The sequence below is a fragment of the Entelurus aequoreus genome, linkage group LG14, assembly GCF_033978785.1.
Source record: "Entelurus aequoreus isolate RoL-2023_Sb linkage group LG14, RoL_Eaeq_v1.1, whole genome shotgun sequence".
NCBI classification, from domain to species: domain Eukaryota; kingdom Metazoa; phylum Chordata; class Actinopteri; order Syngnathiformes; family Syngnathidae; genus Entelurus; species Entelurus aequoreus.
In genome coordinates, this window is record NC_084744.1 from 34556462 (window position 1) to 34580175 (window position 23714).

General features: G+C 34.0%; 1 protein-coding gene across 2 annotated transcripts in view; it reads left to right on the top strand.

Moving 5' to 3' along the window:
• Positions 1–252: 252 nt before the first annotated feature.
• xkr4 (XK related 4) overlaps positions 253–23714 on the top strand; it is a 43376-nt gene continuing 19914 nt past the window's right edge. For both annotated transcript variants that reach the window (XM_062069704.1, XM_062069705.1), the window contains exon 1: positions 253–1039. In XM_062069704.1, coding sequence (XP_061925688.1) covers positions 459–1039 — 581 coding nt within the window. In that variant the 5' untranslated portion in view covers positions 253–458. The remainder of the gene's footprint in view (positions 1040–23714) is intronic.

Sequence of the window (23714 nt, forward strand, 5' to 3'; positions counted from 1 at the left end):
ATAATATTTGATGTATACAAAATATATGAAAGCTTTTAAAATAAAGCTTTCCTTTAACTGGAGTTTCAAAATAAAAGACTTTACGATACAATAATAATAGTTTTCGACAACATTTAGTCGTTTTTTCTTCCGTTGAGGAAAATCAAAAGCGAATGTTTTGCCGTGCGTGCTGATGACGTCACGCGGATGACGTCACATACCCGCCAGTGAAGAAGACGACGACGGCGTCCTTCCTCCTTTTGTCCACACTTGACTCCAGCTGACGGAACCCGGACCGCAGCGGGACCGGCTCGGCTCGGCTCGGACCGGGTCCATTAGTGTGTGTGTGTGTGTGTGTGTGTGTGTGTGTGTGTGTGTGTGTGTGTGTGTGTGTGTGTGTGTGTGTGTGTGTGTGTGTGTGTGTGTGTGTGTGTGTGTGTGTGTGTGTGTGTGTGTGTGTAGTCATCCTCCTCATCATCATGGCCGCCAAGTCGGACGGCGTGAGGATGAAGAAGAGCGACGTGGCCTTCACGCCTCTGCAGAACTCTGAACACTCGGGTTCGGTCCACGTGCTGCCACCGAGTCTGAGGACCGCAGACCCGGACTTGGCCAACGGCGGCAGTGGCGCCTCGGCGCACCCAGACCGGAAGCATCAGCCGATGTGGGAGTGCCTGTGGATCCTGGCCGCCATGCTGGTCTACGTGGCGGACGTGGGCACGGACGTGTGGCTGGCGGCGGACTACTACGTGCAGCGGGACTACTGGTGGTTCGGCCTGACCCTGGTCTTCGTGGTCCTGGGATCCTTCTGCGTGCAGCTCTTCAGCTTCCGGTGGTTCCTGCACGACCTGGCCCCCGAGGACCAGGCGCCAGACCCGCTGGACGCGCTGCTGGGCGGGGAGGTCAGCCCGCACCACCCGCACCAGAGGCAGGCGTCCACGGCCAGCAGGACCACCAACACCACCACCACCACCACGCCGAAGACACCACCCGCCTCACTCTCTGTGTGCGTGTGCGCGGGTCAGGCACTCCTGCACATCCTGCACCTGGGACTCATGTGGAGGTAATGGACTTACCTTTTTACCTTCTTCTTACCTTCTTTCCTCCTTCGTCCTGCACCTGGGACTCATGTGGAGGTAATGGACTTACCTTTTTACCTTCTTTCCTCCTTCTTCTTCCTGCACCTGGGACTCATGTGGAGGTAATGGACTTACCTTTCTACCTTCTTATTACCTTCTTTCATCCTTCTTCCTGCACCTAGGACTCATGTGGAGGTAATGGACTTACCTTTTTACCTTCTTCTTACCTTCTTTCCTCCTTCTTCCTGCACCTGGGACTCATGTGGAGGTAATGGACTTACCCTTTTACCTTAATCTTACCTTCTTTCCTCCTTCGTCCTGCACCTGGGACTCATGTGGAGGTAATGGACTTACCTTTTTACCTTCTCATTACCTTCTTTCCTCCTTCTTCCTGCACCTAGGACTCATGTGGAGGTAATGGACTTACCTTTTTACCTTCTTATTACCTTCTTTCCTCTTTCATCCTGCACCTAGGACTCATGTGGAGGTAATGGACTTACCTCTTTATCTTCTTCTTACCTTCTTTCCTCCTTCGTCCTGCACCTGGGACTCATGTGGAGGTAATGGACTTAGCTTTTTACCTTCTTCTTAACTTCTTCTTCCTTCTTTCCTCCTTCTTCCGGCACCTGGGATTCATGTGGAGGTAAAGGACTTACCTTTTTACCTTCTTCTTACCTTCTTTCCTCCTTCTTCTTCTTCCTGCACCTAGGACTCATGTAGAGGTAGGAGGACTTACCTTTTTACCTTCTTCTTACCTTCTTTCCTCCTTCTTCCTGCACCTAGAACTCATGTGGAGGTAGGACGACTTACCTTTTTACCTTCATCTTACCTTCTTTCCTCCTTCTTCCTGCACCTGGGACTCATGTGGAGGTAGGAGGACTTACCTTCTTCCTTTCTTTCTTCTTCTTCTTCCTGCACCTGGGACTCATGTGGAGGTAATGGACTTACCTTTTTACCTTCTTCTTACCTTCTATCCTCCTTCTTCTTGCACCTGGGACTCATATGGAGGTAATGGACTTACCTTTTTACCTTCTTCTTAACTTACTCTTCCTTCTTTCCTCCTTCTTCTTGCACCTGGGACTCATGTGGATGTAGGAGGACTTACCCTTTTACCTTCTTCTTACCTTCTTTCCTCCTTCTTCTTCTTCCTGCACCTGGGAATCATGTGGAGGTAGGAGGACTTACCTTCTTCTTCTTCCTCTCCTCCTTCATCCTGCACCTGGGACTCATGTGGAGGTAGGAGGACATACCTTCTTACCTTCTTCTTCTTCCTCTCCTCCTTCATCCTGCACCTGGGACTCATGTGGAGGTAAAGGACTTACCTTCTTCTTCTTCTTCTTCTTCTTCCTCCTTCTATCCTCCTTCATCCTGCACATGGGACTCAATTGGAGGTAATGGACTTACCTTTTTACCTTCTTCTTACCTTCTTTCTTCCTTCTTCCTGCCTCTGGGACTCATGTGGAGGTAATGGACTTACCTTTTTACCTTATTCTTACCTTCTTTCCTCCTTCTTCTTCCTGCACCTGGGACTCATGTGGAGGTGGGAGGACTTACCTTCTTACCTCCTTCTTACCTTCTTCCTTCTTTCCTCCTTCTTCCTGCACCTGGGACTCATGTGTAGGTAGGAGGACTTACCTTCTTACCTTCTTCTTCTTCTTCCTCTCCTCCTTCTTCCTGCACCTGGGACTCATATGGAGGTAGGAGGACTTACCTTCTTACCTTCTTCTTCTTCTTTTTCCTTCTTTGCTCCTTCTTCCTGCACCTGGGACTCATATGGAGGTAGGAGGACTTACCTTCTTACCTTCTTCCTTTCTTCTTTTCTTACTTTCTTCTCTCCCTTCTTTCCGCCTCCTTCCTGCACCTCATGTGGATGTAAAGGACTTACCTTCTTACCTTCTTCTCCTTTGGCGCCACACCAGGAATCATCATCAATACACCATAGTCTACACCTATAACCAATACTATCTGTTAGTAAAATACAGTAGTGTAGTAGACCTAAGTATTCATTAAGTACCACCATCATGACAACATTAAATACAGTAGTGTAGTAGACCTAAGTATTCATTAAGTACCACCATGACAACATTAAATACAGTAGTGTAGTAGACCTAAGTATTCATTAAGTACCACCATGACAACATTAAATACAGTAGTGTAGTAGACCTAAGTATTCATTAAGTACCACCATCATGACAACATTAAATACAGTAGTGTAGTAGACCTAAGTATTCATTAAGTACCACCATGACAACATTAAATACAGTAGTGTAGTAGACCTAAGTATTCATTAAGTACCACCATCATGACAACATTAAATACAGTAGTGTAGTAGACCTAAGTATTCATTAAGTACCACCATGACAACATTAAATACAGTAGTGTAGTAGACCTAAGTATTCATTAAGTACCACCATCATGACAACATTAAATACAGTAGTGTAGTAGACCTAAGTATTCATTAAGTACCACCATGACAACATTAAATACAGTAGTGTAGTAGACCTAAGTATTCATTAAGTACCACCATAATGACAACATTAAATACAGTAGTGTAGTAGACCTAAGTATTCATTAAGTACCACCATAATGACATGAAATACAGTAGTGTAGTAGACCTAAGTATTCATTAAGTACCACCATGACAACATTAAATACAGTAGTGTAGTAGACCTAAGTATTCATTAAGTACCACCATGACAACATTAAATACAGTAGTGTAGTAGACCTAAGTATTCATTAAGTACCACCATAATGACATTAAATACAATAGTGTAGTAGACCTAAGTATTCATTAAGTACCACCATAATGACAACATTAAATACAGTAGTGTAGTAGACCTAAGTATTCATTAAGTACCACCATAATGACAACATTAAATACAGTAGTGTAGTAGACCTAAGTATTCATTAAGTACCACCATAATGACAACATTAAATACAGTAGTGTAGTAGACCTAAGTATTCATTAAGTACCACCATAATGACAACATTAAATACAGTAGTGTAGTAGACCTAAGTATTCATTAAGTACCATCATGACAACATTAAATACAGTAGTGTAGTAGACCTAAGTATTCATTAAGTACCACCATGACAACATTAAATACAGTAGTGTAGTAGACCTAAGTATTCATTAAGTACCACCATAATGACAACATTAAATACAGTAGTGTAGTAGACCTAAGTATTCATTAAGTACCACCATAATGACATTAAATACAGTAGTGTAGTAGACCTAAGTATTCATTAAGTACCACCATCATGACAACATTAAATACAGTAGTGTAGTAGACCTAAGTATTCATTAAGTACCACCACCATGACAACATTAAATACAGTAGTGTAGTAGACCTAAGTATTCATTAAGTACCACCATCATGACAACATTAAATACAGTAGTGTAGTAGACCTAAGTATTCATTAAGTACCACCATAATGACATGAAATACAGTAGTGTAGTAGACCTAAGTATTCATTAAGTACCACCATAATGACATTAAATACAATAGTGTAGTAGACCTAAGTATTCATTAAGTACCACCATAATGACAACATTAAATACAGTAGTGTAGTAGACCTAAGTATTCATTAAGTACCACCATAATGACAACATTAAATACAGTAGTGTAGTAGACCTAAGTATTCATTAAGTACCACCATAATGACAACATTAAATACAGTAGTGTAGTAGACCTAAGTATTCATTAAGTACCATCATGACAACATTAAATACAGTAGTGTAGTAGACCTAAGTATTCATTAAGTACCACCATGACAACATTAAATACAGTAGTGTAGTAGACTTAAGTATTCATTAAGTACCACCATAATGACATTAAATACAGTAGTGTAGTAGACCTAAGTATTCATTAAGTACCACCATAATGACAACATTAAATACAGTAGTGTAGTAGACCTAAGTATTCATTAAGTACCACCATCATGACAACATTAAATACAGTAGTGTAGTAGACCTAAGTATTCATTAAGTACCACCATGACAACATTAAATACAGTAGTGTAGTAGACCTAAGTATTCATTAAGTACCACCATCATGACAACATTAAATACAGTAGTGTAGTAGACCTAAGTATTCATTAAGTACCACCATGACAACATTAAATACAGTAGTGTAGTAGACCTAAGTATTCATTAAGTACCACCATCATGACAACATTAAATACAGTAGTGTAGTAAACCTAAGTATTCATTAAGTACCACCATAATGACATTAAATACAGTAGTGTAGTAGACCTAAGTATTCATTAAGTACCACCATCATGACAACATTAAATACAGTAGTGTAGTAAACCTAAGTATTCATTAAGTACCACCATAATGACAACATTAAATACAGTAGTGTAGTAGACCTAAGTATTCATTAAGTACCACCATGATGACATTAAATACAGTAGTGTAGTAGACCTAAGTATTCATTAAGTACCATCATGACAACATTAAATACAGTAGTGTAGTAGACCTAAGTATTCATTAAGTACCATCATGACAACATTAAATACAGTAGTGTAGTAGACCTAAGTATTCATTAAGTACCACCATGACAACATTAAATACAGTAGTGTAGTAGACCTAAGTATTCATTAAGTACCACCATAATGACAACATTAAATACAGTAGTGTAGTAGACTTAAGTATTCATTAAGTACCACCATAATGACATTAAATACAGTAGTGTAGTAGACCTAAGTATTCATTAAGTACCACCATAATGACATTAAATACAGTAGTGTAGTAGACCTAAGTATTCATTAAGTACCACCATAATGACAACATTAAATACAGTAGTGTAGTAGACCTAAGTATTCATTAAGTACCACCATAATGACACCATTAAATACAGTAGTGTAGTAGACCTAAGTATTCATTAAGTACCACCATAATGACACCATTAAATACAGTAGTGTAGTAGACCTAAGTATTCATTAAGTACCACCATGACAACATTAAATACAGTAGTGTAGTAGACCTAAGTATTCATTAAGTACCACCATCATCATGACAACATTAAATACAGTAGTGTAGTAGACCTAAGTATTCATTAAGTACCACCATAATGACAACATTAAATACAGTAGTGTAGTAGACCTAAGTATTCATTAAGTACCACCATGACAACATTAAATACAGTAGTGTAGTAGACCTAAGTATTCATTAAGTACCACCATGACAACATTAAATACAGTAGTGTAGTAGACCTAAGTATTCATTAAGTACCACCATAATGACAACATTAAATACAGTAGTGTAGTAGACCTAAGTATTCATTAAGTACCACCATGATGACATTAAATACAGTAGTGTAGTAGACCTAAGTATTCATTAAGTACCACCATGATGACATTAAATACAGTAGTGTAGTAGACCTAAGTATTCATTAAGTACCACCATGACAACATTAAATACAGTAGTGTAGTAGACCTAAGTATTCATTAAGTACCACCATAATGACAACATTAAATACAGTAGTGTAGTAGACCTAAGTATTCATTAAGTACCACCATGACAACATTAAATACAGTAGTGTAGTAGACCTAAGTATTCATTAAGTACCACCATGATGACATTAAATACAGTAGTGTAGTAGACCTAAGTATTCATTAAGTACCATCATGACAACATTAAATACAGTAGTGTAGTAGACCTAAGTATTCATTAAGTACCACCATGACAACATTAAATACAGTAGTGTAGTAGACCTAAGTATTCATTAAGTACCACCATAATGACAACATTAAATACAGTAGTGTAGTAGACCTAAGTATTCATTAAGTACCACCATGACATTAAATACAGTAGTGTAGTAGACCTAAGTATTCATTAAGTACCACCATGACAACATTAAATACAGTAGTGTAGTAGACCTAAGTATTCATTAAGTACCACCATCATGACAACATTAAATACAGTAGTGTAGTAGACCTAAGTATTCATTAAGTACCACCATGACAACATTAAATACAGTAGTGTAGTAGACCTAAGTATTCATTAAGTACCACCATCATGACAACATTAAATACAGTAGTGTAGTAGACCTAAGTATTCATTAAGTACCACCATGACAACATTAAATACAGTAGTGTAGTAGACCTAAGTATTCATTAAGTACCACCATCATGACAACATTAAATACAGTAGTGTAGTAGACCTAAGTATTCATTAAGTACCACCATGACAACATTAAATACAGTAGTGTAGTAGACCTAAGTATTCATTAAGTACCACCATAATGACAACATTAAATACAGTAGTGTAGTAGACCTAAGTATTCATTAAGTACCACCATGACAACATTAAATACAGTAGTGTAGTAGACCTAAGTATTCATTAAGTACCACCATCATGACAACATTAAATACAGTAGTGTAGTAGACCTAAGTATTCATTAAGTACCACCATGACAACATTAAATACAGTAGTGTAGTAGACCTAAGTATTCATTAAGTACCACCATAATGACAACATTAAATACAGTAGTGTAGTAGACCTAAGTATTCATTAAGTACCACCATAATGACATGAAATACAGTAGTGTAGTAGACCTAAGTATTCATTAAGTACCACCATGACAACATTAAATACAGTAGTGTAGTAGACCTAAGTATTCATTAAGTACCACCATGACAACATTAAATACAGTAGTGTAGTAGACCTAAGTATTCATTAAGTACCACCATAATGACATTAAATACAATAGTGTAGTAGACCTAAGTATTCATTAAGTACCACCATAATGACAACATTAAATACAGTAGTGTAGTAGACCTAAGTATTCATTAAGTACCACCATAATGACAACATTAAACACAGTAGTGTAGTAGACCTAAGTATTCATTAAGTACCACCATAATGACAACATTAAATACAGTAGTGTAGTAGACCTAAGTATTCATTAAGTACCACCATAATGACAACATTAAATACAGTAGTGTAGTAGACCTAAGTATTCATTAAGTACCATCATGACAACATTAAATACAGTAGTGTAGTAGACCTAAGTATTCATTAAGTACCACCATGACAACATTAAATACAGTAGTGTAGTAGACCTAAGTATTCATTAAGTACCACCATAATGACAACATTAAATACAGTAGTGTAGTAGACCTAAGTATTCATTAAGTACCACCATAATGACATTAAATACAGTAGTGTAGTAGACCTAAGTATTCATTAAGTACCACCATAATGACAACATTAAATACAGTAGTGTAGTAGACCTAAGTATTCATTAAGTACCACCATCATGACAACATTAAATACAGTAGTGTAGTAGACCTAAGTATTCATTAAGTACCACCATCATGACAACATTAAATACAGTAGTGTAGTAGACCTAAGTATTCATTAAGTACCACCATAATGACATGAAATACAGTAGTGTAGTAGACCTAAGTATTCATTAAGTACCACCATGACAACATTAAATACAGTAGTGTAGTAGACCTAAGTATTCATTAAGTACCACCATGACAACATTAAATACAGTAGTGTAGTAGACCTAAGTATTCATTAAGTACCACCATAATGACATTAAATACAATAGTGTAGTAGACCTAAGTATTCATTAAGTACCACCATAATGACAACATTAAATACAGTAGTGTAGTAGACCTAAGTATTCATTAAGTACCACCATAATGACAACATTAAATACAGTAGTGTAGTAGACCTAAGTATTCATTAAGTACCACCATAATGACAACATTAAATACAGTAGTGTAGTAGACCTAAGTATTCATTAAGTACCACCATAATGACATTAAATACAGTAGTGTAGTAGACCTAAGTATTCATTAAGTACCACCATAATGACAACATTAAATACAGTAGTGTAGTAGACCTAAGTATTCATTAAGTACCACCATCATGACAACATTAAATACAGTAGTGTAGTAGACCTAAGTATTCATTAAGTACCACCATGACAACATTAAATACAGTAGTGTAGTAGACCTAAGTATTCATTAAGTACCACCATCATGACAACATTAAATACAGTAGTGTAGTAGACCTAAGTATTCATTAAGTACCACCATGACAACATTAAATACAGTAGTGTAGTAGACCTAAGTATTCATTAAGTACCACCATCATGACAACATTAAATACAGTAGTGTAGTAAACCTAAGTATTCATTAAGTACCACCATAATGACATTAAATACAGTAGTGTAGTAGACCTAAGTATTCATTAAGTACCACCATCATGACAACATTAAATACAGTAGTGTAGTAAACCTAAGTATTCATTAAGTACCACCATAATGACATTAAATACAGTAGTGTAGTAGACCTAAGTATTCATTAAGTACCACCATCATGACAACATTAAATACAGTAGTGTAGTAAACCTAAGTATTCATTAAGTACCACCATAATGACATTAAATACAGTAGTGTAGTAGACCTAAGTATTCATTAAGTACCACCATCATGACAACATTAAATACAGTAGTGTAGTAAACCTAAGTATTCATTAAGTACCACCATAATGACATTAAATACAGTAGTGTAGTAGACCTAAGTATTCATTAAGTACCACCATGACAACATTAAATACAGTAGTGTAGTAGACCTAAGTATTCATTAAGTACCACCATAATGACAACATTAAATACAGTAGTGTAGTAGACCTAAGTATTCATTAAGTACCACCATGATGACATTAAATACAGTAGTGTAGTAGACCTAAGTATTCATTAAGTACCATCATGACAACATTAAATACAGTAGTGTAGTAGACCTAAGTATTCATTAAGTACCATCATGACAACATTAAATACAGTAGTGTAGTAGACCTAAGTATTCATTAAGTACCACCATGACAACATTAAATACAGTAGTGTAGTAGACCTAAGTATTCATTAAGTACCACCATAATGACAACATTAAATACAGTAGTGTAGTAGACTTAAGTATTCATTAAGTACCACCATAATGACATTAAATACAGTAGTGTAGTAGACCTAAGTATTCATTAAGTACCACCATAATGACATTAAATACAGTAGTGTAGTAGACCTAAGTATTCATTAAGTACCACCATAATGACAACATTAAATACAGTAGTGTAGTAGACCTAAGTATTCATTAAGTACCACCATAATGACACCATTAAATACAGTAGTGTAGTAGACCTAAGTATTCATTAAGTACCACCATAATGACACCATTAAATACAGTAGTGTAGTAGACCTAAGTATTCATTAAGTACCACCATGACAACATTAAATACAGTAGTGTAGTAGACCTAAGTATTCATTAAGTACCACCATCATGACAACATTAAATACAGTAGTGTAGTAGACCTAAGTATTCATTAAGTACCACCATGACAACATTAAATACAGTAGTGTAGTAGACCTAAGTATTCATTAAGTACCACCATCATCATGACAACATTAAATACAGTAGTGTAGTAAACCTAAGTATTCATTAAGTACCACCATAATGACAACATTAAATACAGTAGTGTAGTAGACCTAAGTATTCATTAAGTACCACCATGACAACATTAAATACAGTAGTGTAGTAGACCTAAGTATTCATTAAGTACCACCATGACAACATTAAATACAGTAGTGTAGTAGACCTAAGTATTCATTAAGTACCACCATAATGACAACATTAAATACAGTAGTGTAGTAGACCTAAGTATTCATTAAGTACCACCATGATGACATTAAATACAGTAGTGTAGTAGACCTAAGTATTCATTAAGTACCACCATGATGACATTAAATACAGCAGTGTAGTAGACCTAAGTATTCATTAAGTACCATCATGACAACATTAAATACAGTAGTGTAGTAGACCTAAGTATTCATTAAGTACCACCATGACAACATTAAATACAGTAGTGTAGTAGACCTAAGTATTCATTAAGTACCACCATAATGACAACATTAAATACAGTAGTGTAGTAGACCTAAGTATTCATTAAGTACCACCATGACAACATTAAATACAGTAGTGTAGTAGACCTAAGTATTCATTAACTACCACCATGATGACATTAAATACAGTAGTGTAGTAGACCTAAGTATTCATTAAGTACCATCATGACAACATTAAATACAGTAGTGTAGTAGACCTAAGTATTCATTAAGTACCACCATGACAACATTAAATACAGTAGTGTAGTAGACCTAAGTATTCATTAAGTACCACCATAATGACAACATTAAATACAGTAGTGTAGTAGACCTAAGTATTCATTAAGTACCACCATGACAACATTAAATACAGTAGTGTAGTAGACCTAAGTATTCATTAAGTACCACCATAATGACATTAAATACAGTAGTGTAGTAGACCTAAGTATTCATTAAGTACCATCATGACAACATTAAATACAGTAGTGTAGTAGACCTAAGTATTCATTAAGTACCACCATGACAACATTAAATACAGTAGTGTAGTAGACCTAAGTATTCATTAAGTACCACCATAATGACAACATTAAATACAGTAGTGTAGTAGACCTAAGTATTCATTAAGTACCACCATAATGACAACATTAAATACAGTAGTGTAGTAGACCTAAGTATTCATTAAGTACCACCATAATGACAACATTAAATACAGTAGTGTAGTAGACCTAAGTATTCATTAAGTACCACCATGACAACATTAAATACAGTAGTGTAGTAGACCTAAGTATTCATTAAGTACCACCATAATGACATTAAATACAGTAGTGTAGTAGACCTAAGTATTCATTAAGTACCACCATAATGACATTAAATACAGTAGTGTAGTAGACCTAAGTATTCATTAAGTACCACCATAATGACATTAAATACAGTAGTGTAGTAGACCTAAGTATTCATTAAGTACCACCATAATGACAACATTAAATACAGTAGTGTAGTAGACCTAAGTATTCATTAAGTACCACCATCATGACAACATTAAATACAGTAGTGTAGTAGACCTAAGTATTCATTAAGTACCACCATGACAACATTAAATACAGTACTGTAGTAGACCTAAGTATTCATTAAGTACCACCATGACAACATTAAATACAGTAGTGTAGTAGACCTAAGTATTCATTAAGTACCACCATAATGACAACATTAAATACAGTAGTGTAGTAGACCTAAGTATTCATTAAGTACCACCATGATGACATTAAATACAGTAGTGTAGTAGACCTAAGTATTCATTAAGTACCATCATGACAACATTAAATACAGTAGTGTAGTAGACCTAAGTATTCATTAAGTACCACCATGACAACATTAAATACAGTAGTGTAGTAGACCTAAGTATTCATTAAGTACCACCATAATGACAACATTAAATACAGTAGTGTAGTAGACCTAAGTATTCATTAAGTACCACCATAATGACAACATTAAATACAGTAGTGTAGTAGACCTAAGTATTCATTAAGTACCACCATGACAACATTAAATACAGTAGTGTAGTAGACCTAAGTATTCATTAAGTACCACCATAATGACATTAAATACAGTAGTGTAGTAGACCTAAGTATTCATTAAGTACCATCATGACAACATTAAATACAGTAGTGTAGTAGACCTAAGTATTCATTAAGTACCACCATGACAACATTAAATACAGTAGTGTAGTAGACCTAAGTATTCATTAAGTACCACCATAATGACAACATTAAATACAGTAGTGTAGTAGACCTAAGTATTCATTAAGCACCACCATGACAACATTAAATACAGTAGTGTAGTAGACCTAAGTATTCATTAAGTACCACCATAATGACATTAAATACAGTAGTGTAGTAGACCTAAGTATTCATTAAGTACCACCATAATGACATTAAATACAGTAGTGTAGTAGACCTAAGTATTCATTAAGTACCACCATAATGACATTAAATACAGTAGTGTAGTAGACCTAAGTATTCATTAAGTACCACCATAATGACAACATTAAATACAGTAGTGTAGTAGACCTAAGTATTCATTAAGTACCACCATCATGACAACATTAAATACAGTAGTGTAGTAGACCTAAGTATTCATTAAGTACCACCATAATGACACCATTAAATACAGTAGTGTAGTAGACCTAAGTATTCATTAAGTACCACCATAATGACATTAAATACAGTAGTGTAGTAGACCTAAGTATTCATTAAGTACCACCATGACAACATTAAATACAGTAGTGTAGTAGACCTAAGTATTCATTAAGTACCACCATCATGACAACATTAAATACAGTAGTGTAGTAAACCTAAGTATTCATTAAGTACCACCATAATGACATTAAATACAGTAGTGTAGTAGACCTAAGTATTCATTAAGTACCACCATGACAACATTAAATACAGTAATGTAGTAGACCTAAGTATTCATTAAGTACCACCATAATGACAACATTAAATACAGTAGTGCAGTAGACCTAAGTATTCATTAAGTACCAACATGACAACATTAAATACAGTAGTGTAGTAGACCTAAGTATTCATTAAGTACCACCATGACAACATTAAATACAGTAGTGTAGTAGACCTAAGTATTCATTAAGTACCAACATGACAACATTAAATACAGTAGTGTAGTAGACCTAAGTATTCATTAAGTACCACCATGACAACATTAAATACAGTAGTGTAGTAGACCTAAGTATTCATTAAGTACCACCATGACAACATTAAATACAGCAGTGTAGTAGACCTAAGTATTCATTAAGTACCACCATGACAACATTAAATACAGTAGTGTAGTAGACCTAAGTATTCATTAAGTACCACCATGACAACATTAAATACAGTAGTGTAGTAGACCTAAGTATTCATTAAGTACCACCATAATGACATTAAATACAATAGTGTAGTAGACCTAAGTATTCATTAAGTACCACCATAATGACAACATTAAATACAGTAGTGTAGTAGACCTAAGTATTCATTAAGTACCACCATAATGACAACATTAAATACAGTAGTGTAGTAGACCTAAGTATTCATTAAGTACCACCATAATGACAACATTAAATACAGTAGTGTAGTAGACCTAAGTATTCATTAAGTACCATCATGACAACATTAAATACAGTAGTGTAGTAGACCTAAGTATTCATTAAGTACCACCATAATGACAACATTAAATACAGTAGTGTAGTAGACCTAAGTATTCATTAAGTACCACCATAATGACATTAAATACAGTAGTGTAGTAGACCTAAGTATTCATTAAGTACCACCATAATGACAACATTAAATACAGTAGTGTAGTAGACCTAAGTATTCATTAAGTACCACCATAATGACAACATTAAATACAGTAGTGTAGTAGACATAAGTATTCATTAAGTACCACCATCATGACAACATTAAATACAGTAGTGTAGTAGACCTAAGTATTCATTAAGTACCACCATGACAACATTAAATACAGTAGTGTAGTAGACCTAAGTATTCATTAAGTACCACCATCATGACAACATTAAATACAGTAGTGTAGTAGACCTAAGTATTCATTAAGTACCACCATCATGACAACATTAAATACAGTAGTGTAGTAAACCTAAGTATTCATTAAGTACCACCATAATGACATTAAATACAGTAGTGTAGTAGACCTAAGTATTCATTAAGTACCACCATCATGACAACATTAAATACAGTAGTGTAGTAAACCTAAGTATTCATTAAGTACCACCATAATGACATTAAATACAGTAGTGTAGTAGACCTAAGTATTCATTAAGTACCACCATGACAACATTAAATACAGTAGTGTAGTAGACCTAAGTATTCATTAAGTACCACCATAATGACAACATTAAATACAGTAGTGTAGTAGACCTAAGTATTCATTAAGTACCACCATGATGACATTAAATACAGTAGTGTAGTAGACCTAAGTATTCATTAAGTACCATCATGACAACATTAAATACAGTAGTGTAGTAGACCTAAGTATTCATTAAGTACCATCATGACAACATTAAATACAGTAGTGTAGTAGACCTAAGTATTCATTAAGTACCACCATGACAACATTAAATACAGTAGTGTAGTAGACCTAAGTATTCATTAAGTACCACCATGACAACATTAAATACAGTAGTGTAGTAGACCTAAGTATTCATTAAGTACCATCATGACAACATTAAATACAGTAGTGTAGTAGACCTAAGTATTCATTAAGTACCACCATCATGACAACATTAAATACAGTAGTGTAGTAAACCTAAGTATTCATTAAGTACCACCATAATGACATTAAATACAGTAGTGTAGTAGACCTAAGTATTCATTAAGTACCACCATGACAACATTAAATACAGTAGTGTAGTAGACCTAAGTATTCATTAAGTACCACCATAATGACAACATTAAATACAGTAGTGTAGTAGACCTAAGTATTCATTAAGTACCACCATGATGACATTAAATACAGTAGTGTAGTAGACCTAAGTATTCATTAAGTACCATCATGACAACATTAAATACAGTAGTGTAGTAGACCTAAGTATTCATTAAGTACCATCATGACAACATTAAATACAGTAGTGTAGTAGACCTAAGTATTCATTAAGTACCACCATGACAACATTAAATACAGTAGTGTAGTAGACCTAAGTATTCATTAAGTACCACCATAATGACAACATTAAATACAGTAGTGTAGTAGACTTAAGTATTCATTAAGTACCACCATAATGACATTAAATACAGTAGTGTAGTAGACCTAAGTATTCATTAAGTACCACCATAATGACATTAAATACAGTAGTGTAGTAGACCTAAGTATTCATTAAGTACCACCATAATGACAACATTAAATACAGTAGTGTAGTAGACCTAAGTATTCATTAAGTACCACCATAATGACACCATTAAATACAGTAGTGTAGTAGACCTAAGTATTCATTAAGTACCACCATAATGACACCATTAAATACAGTAGTGTAGTAGACCTAAGTATTCATTAAGTACCATCATGACAACATTAAATACAGTAGTGTAGTAGACCTAAGTATTCATTAAGTACCACCATGACAACATTAAATACAGTAGTGTAGTAGACCTAAGTATTCATTAAGTACCACCATAATGACAACATTAAATACAGTAGTGTAGTAGACTTAAGTATTCATTAAGTACCACCATAATGACATTAAATACAGTAGTGTAGTAGACCTAAGTATTCATTAAGTACCACCATAATGACATTAAATACAGTAGTGTAGTAGACCTAAGTATTCATTAAGTACCACCATAATGACAACATTAAATACAGTAGTGTAGTAGACCTAAGTATTCATTAAGTACCACCATAATGACACCATTAAATACAGTAGTGTAGTAGACCTAAGTATTCATTAAGTACCACCATAATGACACCATTAAATACAGTAGTGTAGTAGACCTAAGTATTCATTAATTACCACCATCATCATGACAACATTAAATACAGTAGTGTAGTAAACCTAAGTATTCATTAAGTACCACCATAATGACAACATTAAATACAGTAGTGTAGTAGACCTAAGTATTCATTAAGTACCACCATGACAACATTAAATACAGTAGTGTAGTAGACCTAAGTATTCATTAAGTACCACCATGACAACATTAAATACAGTAGTGTAGTAGACCTAAGTATTCATTAAGTACCACCATAATGACAACATTAAATACAGTAGTGTAGTAGACCTAAGTATTCATTAAGTACCACCATGATGACATTAAATACAGTAGTGTAGTAGACCTAAGTATTCATTAAGTACCATCATGACAACATTAAATACAGTAGTGTAGTAGACCTAAGTATTCATTAAGTACCACCATGACAACATTAAATACAGTAGTGTAGTAGACCTAAGTATTCATTAAGTACCACCATAATGACAACATTAAATACAGTAGTGTAGTAGACCTAAGTATTCATTAAGTACCACCATAATGACAACATTAAATACAGTAGTGTAGTAGACCTAAGTATTCATTAAGTACCACCATGACAACATTAAATACAGTAGTGTAGTAGACCTAAGTATTCATTAAGTACCACCATAATGACAACATTAAATACAGTAGTGTAGTAGACCTAAGTATTCATTAAGTACCACCATAATGACAACATTAAATACAGTAGTGTAGTAGACCTAAGTATTCATTAAGTACCACCATGACAACATTAAATACAGTAGTGTAGTAGACCTAAGTATTCATTAAGTACCACCATAATGACATTAAATACAGTAGTGTAGTAGACCTAAGTATTCATTAAGTACCACCATAATGACATTAAATACAGTAGTGTAGTAGACCTAAGTATTCATTAAGTACCACCATAATGACAACATTAAATACAGTAGTGTAGTAGACCTAAGTATTCATTAAGTACCACCATCATGACAACATTAAATACAGTAGTGTAGTAGACCTAAGTATTCATTAAGTACCACCATAATGACACCATTAAATACAGTAGTGTAGTAGACCTAAGTATTCATTAAGTACCACCATAATGACACCATTAAATACAGTAGTGTAGTAGACCTAAGTATTCATTAAGTACCACCATAATGACATTAAATACAGTAGTGTAGTAGACCTAAGTATTCATTAAGTACCACCATCATGACAACATTAAATACAGTAGTGTAGTAAACCTAAGTATTCATTAAGTACCACCATAATGACATTAAATACAGTAGTGTAGTAGACCTAAGTATTCATTAAGTACCACCATAATGACAACATTAAATACAGTAGTGCAGTAGACCTAAGTATTCATTAAGTACCACCATGATGACAACATTAAATACAGTAGTGCAGTAGACCTAAGTATTCATTAAGTACCAACATGACAACATTAAATACAGTAGTGTAGTAGACCTAAGTATTCATTAAGTACCACCATGACAACATTAAATACAGTAGTGTAGTAGACCTAAGTATTCATTAAGTACCACCATGACAACATTAAATACAGTAGTGTAGTAGACCTAAGTATTCATTAAGTACCACCATAATGACAACATTAAATACAGTAGTGTAGTAGACCTAAGTATTCATTAAGTACCACCATGACAACATTAAATACAGTAGTGTAGTAGACCTAAGTATTCATTAAGTACCACCATAATGACAACATTAAATACAGCAGTGTAGTAGACCTAAGTATTCATTAAGTACCACCATGACAACATTAAATACAGTAGTGTAGTAGACCTAAGTATTCATTAAGTACCACCATGACAACATTAAATACAGTAGTGTAGTAGACCTAAGTATTCATTAAGTACCACCATAATGACAACATTAAATACAGTAGTGTAGTAGACCTAAGTATTCATTAAGTACCACCATAATGACATTAAATACAGTAGTGTAGTAGACCTAAGTATTCATTAAGTACCACCATGACAACATTAAATACAGTAGTGTAGTAGACCTAAGTATTCATTAAGTACCACCATAATGACATTAAATACAGTAGTGTAGTAGACCTAAGTATTCATTAAGTACCACCATAATGACAACATTAAATACAGTAGTGTAGTAGACCTAAGTATTCATTAAGTACCACCATGACAACATTAAATACAGTAGTGTAGTAGACCTAAGTATTCATTAAGTACCACCATAATGACATTAAATACAGTAGTGTAGTAGACCTAAGTATTCATTAAGTACCACCATAATGACAACATTAAATACAGTAGTGCAGTAGACCTAAGTATTCATTAAGTACCACCATAATGACAACATTAAATACAGTAGTGTAGTAGACCTAAGTATTCATTAAGTACCACCATAATGACAACATTAAATACAGTAGTGTAGTAGACCTAAGTATTCATTAAGTACCACCATAATGACATTAAATACAGTAGTGTAGTAGACCTAAGTATTCATTAAGTACCACCATGACAACATTAAATACAGTAGTGTAGTAGACCTAAGTATTCATTAAGTACCACCATAATGACAACATTAAATACAGTAGTGCAGTAGACCTAAGTATTCATTAAGTACCACCATGACAACATTAAATACAGTAATGTAGTAGACCTAAGTATTCATTAAGTACCACCATAATGACAACATTAAATACAGTAGTGCAGTAGACCTAAGTATTCATTAAGTACCACCATAATGACAACATTAAATACAGTAGTGCAGTAGACCTAAGTATTCATTAAGTACCAACATGACAACATTAAATACAGTAGTGTAGTAGACATAAGTATTCATTAAGTACCACCATGACAACATTAACTACAGTAGTGTAGTAGACCTAAGTATTCATTAAGTACCACCATGACAACATTAAATACAGTAGTGTAGTAGACCTAAGTATTCATTAAGTACCACCATAATGACAACATTAAATACAGCAGTGTAGTAGACCTAAGTATTCATTAAGTACCACCATAATGACAACATTAAATACAGTAGTGTAGTAGACCTAAGTATTCATTAAGTACCACCATAATGACATTAAATACAGTAGTGTAGTAGACCTAAGTATTCATTAAGTACCACCATAATGACATTAAATACAGTAGTGTAGTAGACCTAAGTATTCATTAAGTACCACCATGACAACATTAAATACAGTAGTGTAGTAGACCTAAGTATTCATTAAGTACCACCATAATGACAACATTAAATACAGTAGTGTAGTAGACCTAAGTATTCATTAAGTACCACCATAATGACAACATTAAATACAGTAGTGCAGTAGACCTAAGTATTCATTAAGTACCACCATGACAACATTAAATACAGTAATGTAGTAGACCTAAGTATTCATTAAGTACCACCATAATGACAACATTAAATACAGTAGTGCAGTAGACCTAAGTATTCATTAAGTACCACCATAATGACAACATTAAATACAGTAGTGCAGTAGACCTAAGTATTCATTAAGTACCAACATGACAACATTAAATACAGTAGTGTAGTAGACCTAAGTATTCATTAAGTACCACCATGACAACATTAAATACAGTAGTGTAGTAGACCTAAGTATTCATTAAGTACCACCATGACAACATTAAATACAGTAGTGTAGTAGACCTAAGTATTCATTAAGTACCACCATAATGACAACATTAAATACAGCAGTGTAGTAGACCTAAGTATTCATTAAGTACCACCATAATGACAACATTAAATACAGTAGTGTAGTAGACCTAAGTATTCATTAAGTACCACCATAATGACATTAAATACAGTAGTGTAGTAGACCTAAGTATTCATTAAGTACCACCATAATGACATTAAATACAGTAGTGTAGTAGACCTAAGTATTCATTAAGTACCACCATGACAACATTAAATACAGTAGTGTAGTAGACCTAAGTATTCATTAAGTACCACCATAATGACATTAAATACAGTAGTGTAGTAGACCTAAGTATTCATTAAGTACCACCATAATGACAACATTAAATACAGTAGTGCAGTAGACCTAAGTATTCATTAAGTACCACCATAATGACATTAAATACAGTAGTGTAGTAGACCTAAGTATTCATTAAGTACCACCATAATGACAACATTAAATACAGTAGTGTAGTAGACCTAAGTATTCATTAAGTACCACCATAATGACATTAAATACAGTAGTGTAGTAGACCTAAGTATTCATTAAGTACCACCATAATGACAACATTAAATACAGTAGTGCAGTAGACCTAAGTATTCATTAAGTACCACCATAATGACAACATTAAATACAGTAGTGTAGTAGACCTAAGTATTCATTAAGTACCACCATAATGACAACATTAAATACAGTAGTGTAGTAGACCTAAGTATTCATTAAGTACCACCATGACAACATTAAATACAGTAGTGTAGTAGACCTAAGTATTCATTAAGTACCACCATAATGACAACATTAAATACAGCAGTGTAGTAGACCTAAGTATTCATTAAGTACCACCATAATGACAACATTAAATACAGTAGTGTAGTAGACCTAAGTATTCATTAAGTACCACCATAATGACATTAAATACAGTAGTGTAGTAGACCTAAGTATTCATTAAGTACCACCATAATGACATTAAATACAGTAGTGTAGTAGACCTAAGTATTCATTAAGTACCACCATGACAACATTAAATACAGTAGTGTAGTAGACCTAAGTATTCATTAAGTACCACCATAATGACATTAAATACAGTAGTGTAGTAGACCTAAGTATTCATTAAGTACCACCATAATGACATTAAATACAGTAGTGTAGTAGACCTAAGTATTCATTAAGTACCACCATGACAACATTAAATACAGTAGTGTAGTAGACCTAAGTATTCATTAAGTACCACCATAATGACATTAAATACAGTAGTGTAGTAAACCTAAGTATTCATTAAGTACCACCATAATGACAACATTAAATACAGTAGTGTAGTAAACCTAAGTATTCATTAAGTACCACCATAATGACAACATTAAATACAGTAGTGTAGTAGACCTAAGTATTCATTAAGTACCACCATGACAACATTAAATACAGTAGTGTAGTAGACCTAAGTATTCATTAAGTACCACCATGACAACATTAAATACAGTAGTGTAGTAGACCTAAGTATTCATTAAGTACCACCATGACAACATTAAATACAGTAGTGTAGTAGACCTAAGTATTCATTAAGTACCACCATAATGACATTAAATACAGTAGTGTAGTAGACCTAAGTATTCATTAAGTACCACCATAATGACAACATTAAATACAGTAGTGCAGTAGACCTAAGTATTCATTAAGTACCACCATAATGACAACATTAAATACAGTAGTGTAGTAGACCTAAGTATTCATTAAGTACCACCATAATGACAACATTAAATACAGTAGTGTAGTAGACCTAAGTATTCATTAAGTACCACCATAATGACATTAAATACAGTAGTGTAGTAGACCTAAGTATTCATTAAGTACCACCATAATGACAACATTAAATACAGTAGTGCAGTAGACCTAAGTATTCATTAAGTACCACCATGACAACATTAAATACAGTAATGTAGTAGACCTAAGTATTCATTAAGTACCACCATAATGACAACATTAAATACAGTAGTGCAGTAGACCTAAGTATTCATTAAGTACCACCATAATGACAACATTAAATACAGTAGTGCAGTAGACCTAAGTATTCATTAAGTACCAACATGACAACATTAAATACAGTAGTGTAGTAGACCTAAGTATTCATTAAGTACCACCATGACAACATTAAATACAATAGTGTAGTAGACCTAAGTATTCATTAAGTACCAGCATGACAACATTAAATACAGTAGTGTAGTAGACCTAAGTATTCATTAAGTACCACCATAATGACAACATTAAATACAGCAGTGTAGTAGACCTAAGTATTCATTAAGTACCACCATAATGACAACATTAAATACAGTAGTGTAGTAGACCTAAGTATTCATTAAGTACCACCATAATGACATTAAATACAGTAGTGTAGTAGACCTAAGTATTCATTAAGTACCACCATAATGACATTAAATACAGTAGTGTAGTAGACCTAAGTATTCATTAAGTACCACCATGACAACATTAAATACAGTAGTGTAGTAGACCTAAGTATTCATTAAGTACCACCATGACAACATTAAATACAGTAGTGTAGTAGACCTAAGTATTCATTAAGTACCACCATAATGACATTAAATACAGTAGTGTAGTAGACCTAAGTATTCATTAAGTACCACCATAATGACAACATTAAATACAGTAGTGCAGTAGACCTAAGTATTCATTAAGTACCACCATAATGACAACATTAAATACAGTAGTGTAGTAGACCTAAGTATTCATTAAGTACCACCATAATGACAACATTAAATACAGTAGTGTAGTAGACCTAAGTATTCATTAAGTACCACCATAATGACATTAAATACAGTAGTGTAGTAGACCTAAGTATTCATTAAGTACCACCATGACAACATTAAATACAGTAGTGTAGTAGACCTAAGTATTCATTAAGTACCACCATGACAACATTAAATACAGTAGTGTAGTAGACCTAAGTATTCATTAAGTACCACCATCATGACAACATTAAATACAGTAGTGTAGTAGACCTAAGTATTCATTAAGTACCACCATGACAACATTAAATACAGTAGTGTAGTAGACCTAAGTATTCATTAAGTACCACCATAATGACAACATTAAATACAGTAGTGTAGTAGACTTAAGTATTCATTAAGTACCACCATAATGACATTAAATACAGTAGTGTAGTAGACCTAAGTATTCATTAAGTACCACCATAATGACATTAAATACAGTAGTGTAGTAGACCTAAGTATTCATTAAGTACCACCATAATGACAACATTAAATACAGTAGTGTAGTAGACCTAAGTATTCATTAAGTACCACCATCATGACAACATTAAATACAGTAGTGTAGTAGACCTAAGTATTCATTAAGTACCACCATAATGACAACATTAAATACAGTAGTGTAGTAGACCTAAGTATTCATTAAGTACCACCATAATGACACCATTAAATACAGTAGTGTAGTAGACCTAAGTATTCATTAAGTACCACCATAATGACACCATTAAATACAGTAGTGTAGTAGACCTAAGTATTCATTAAGTACCACCATAATGACATTAAATACAGTAGTGT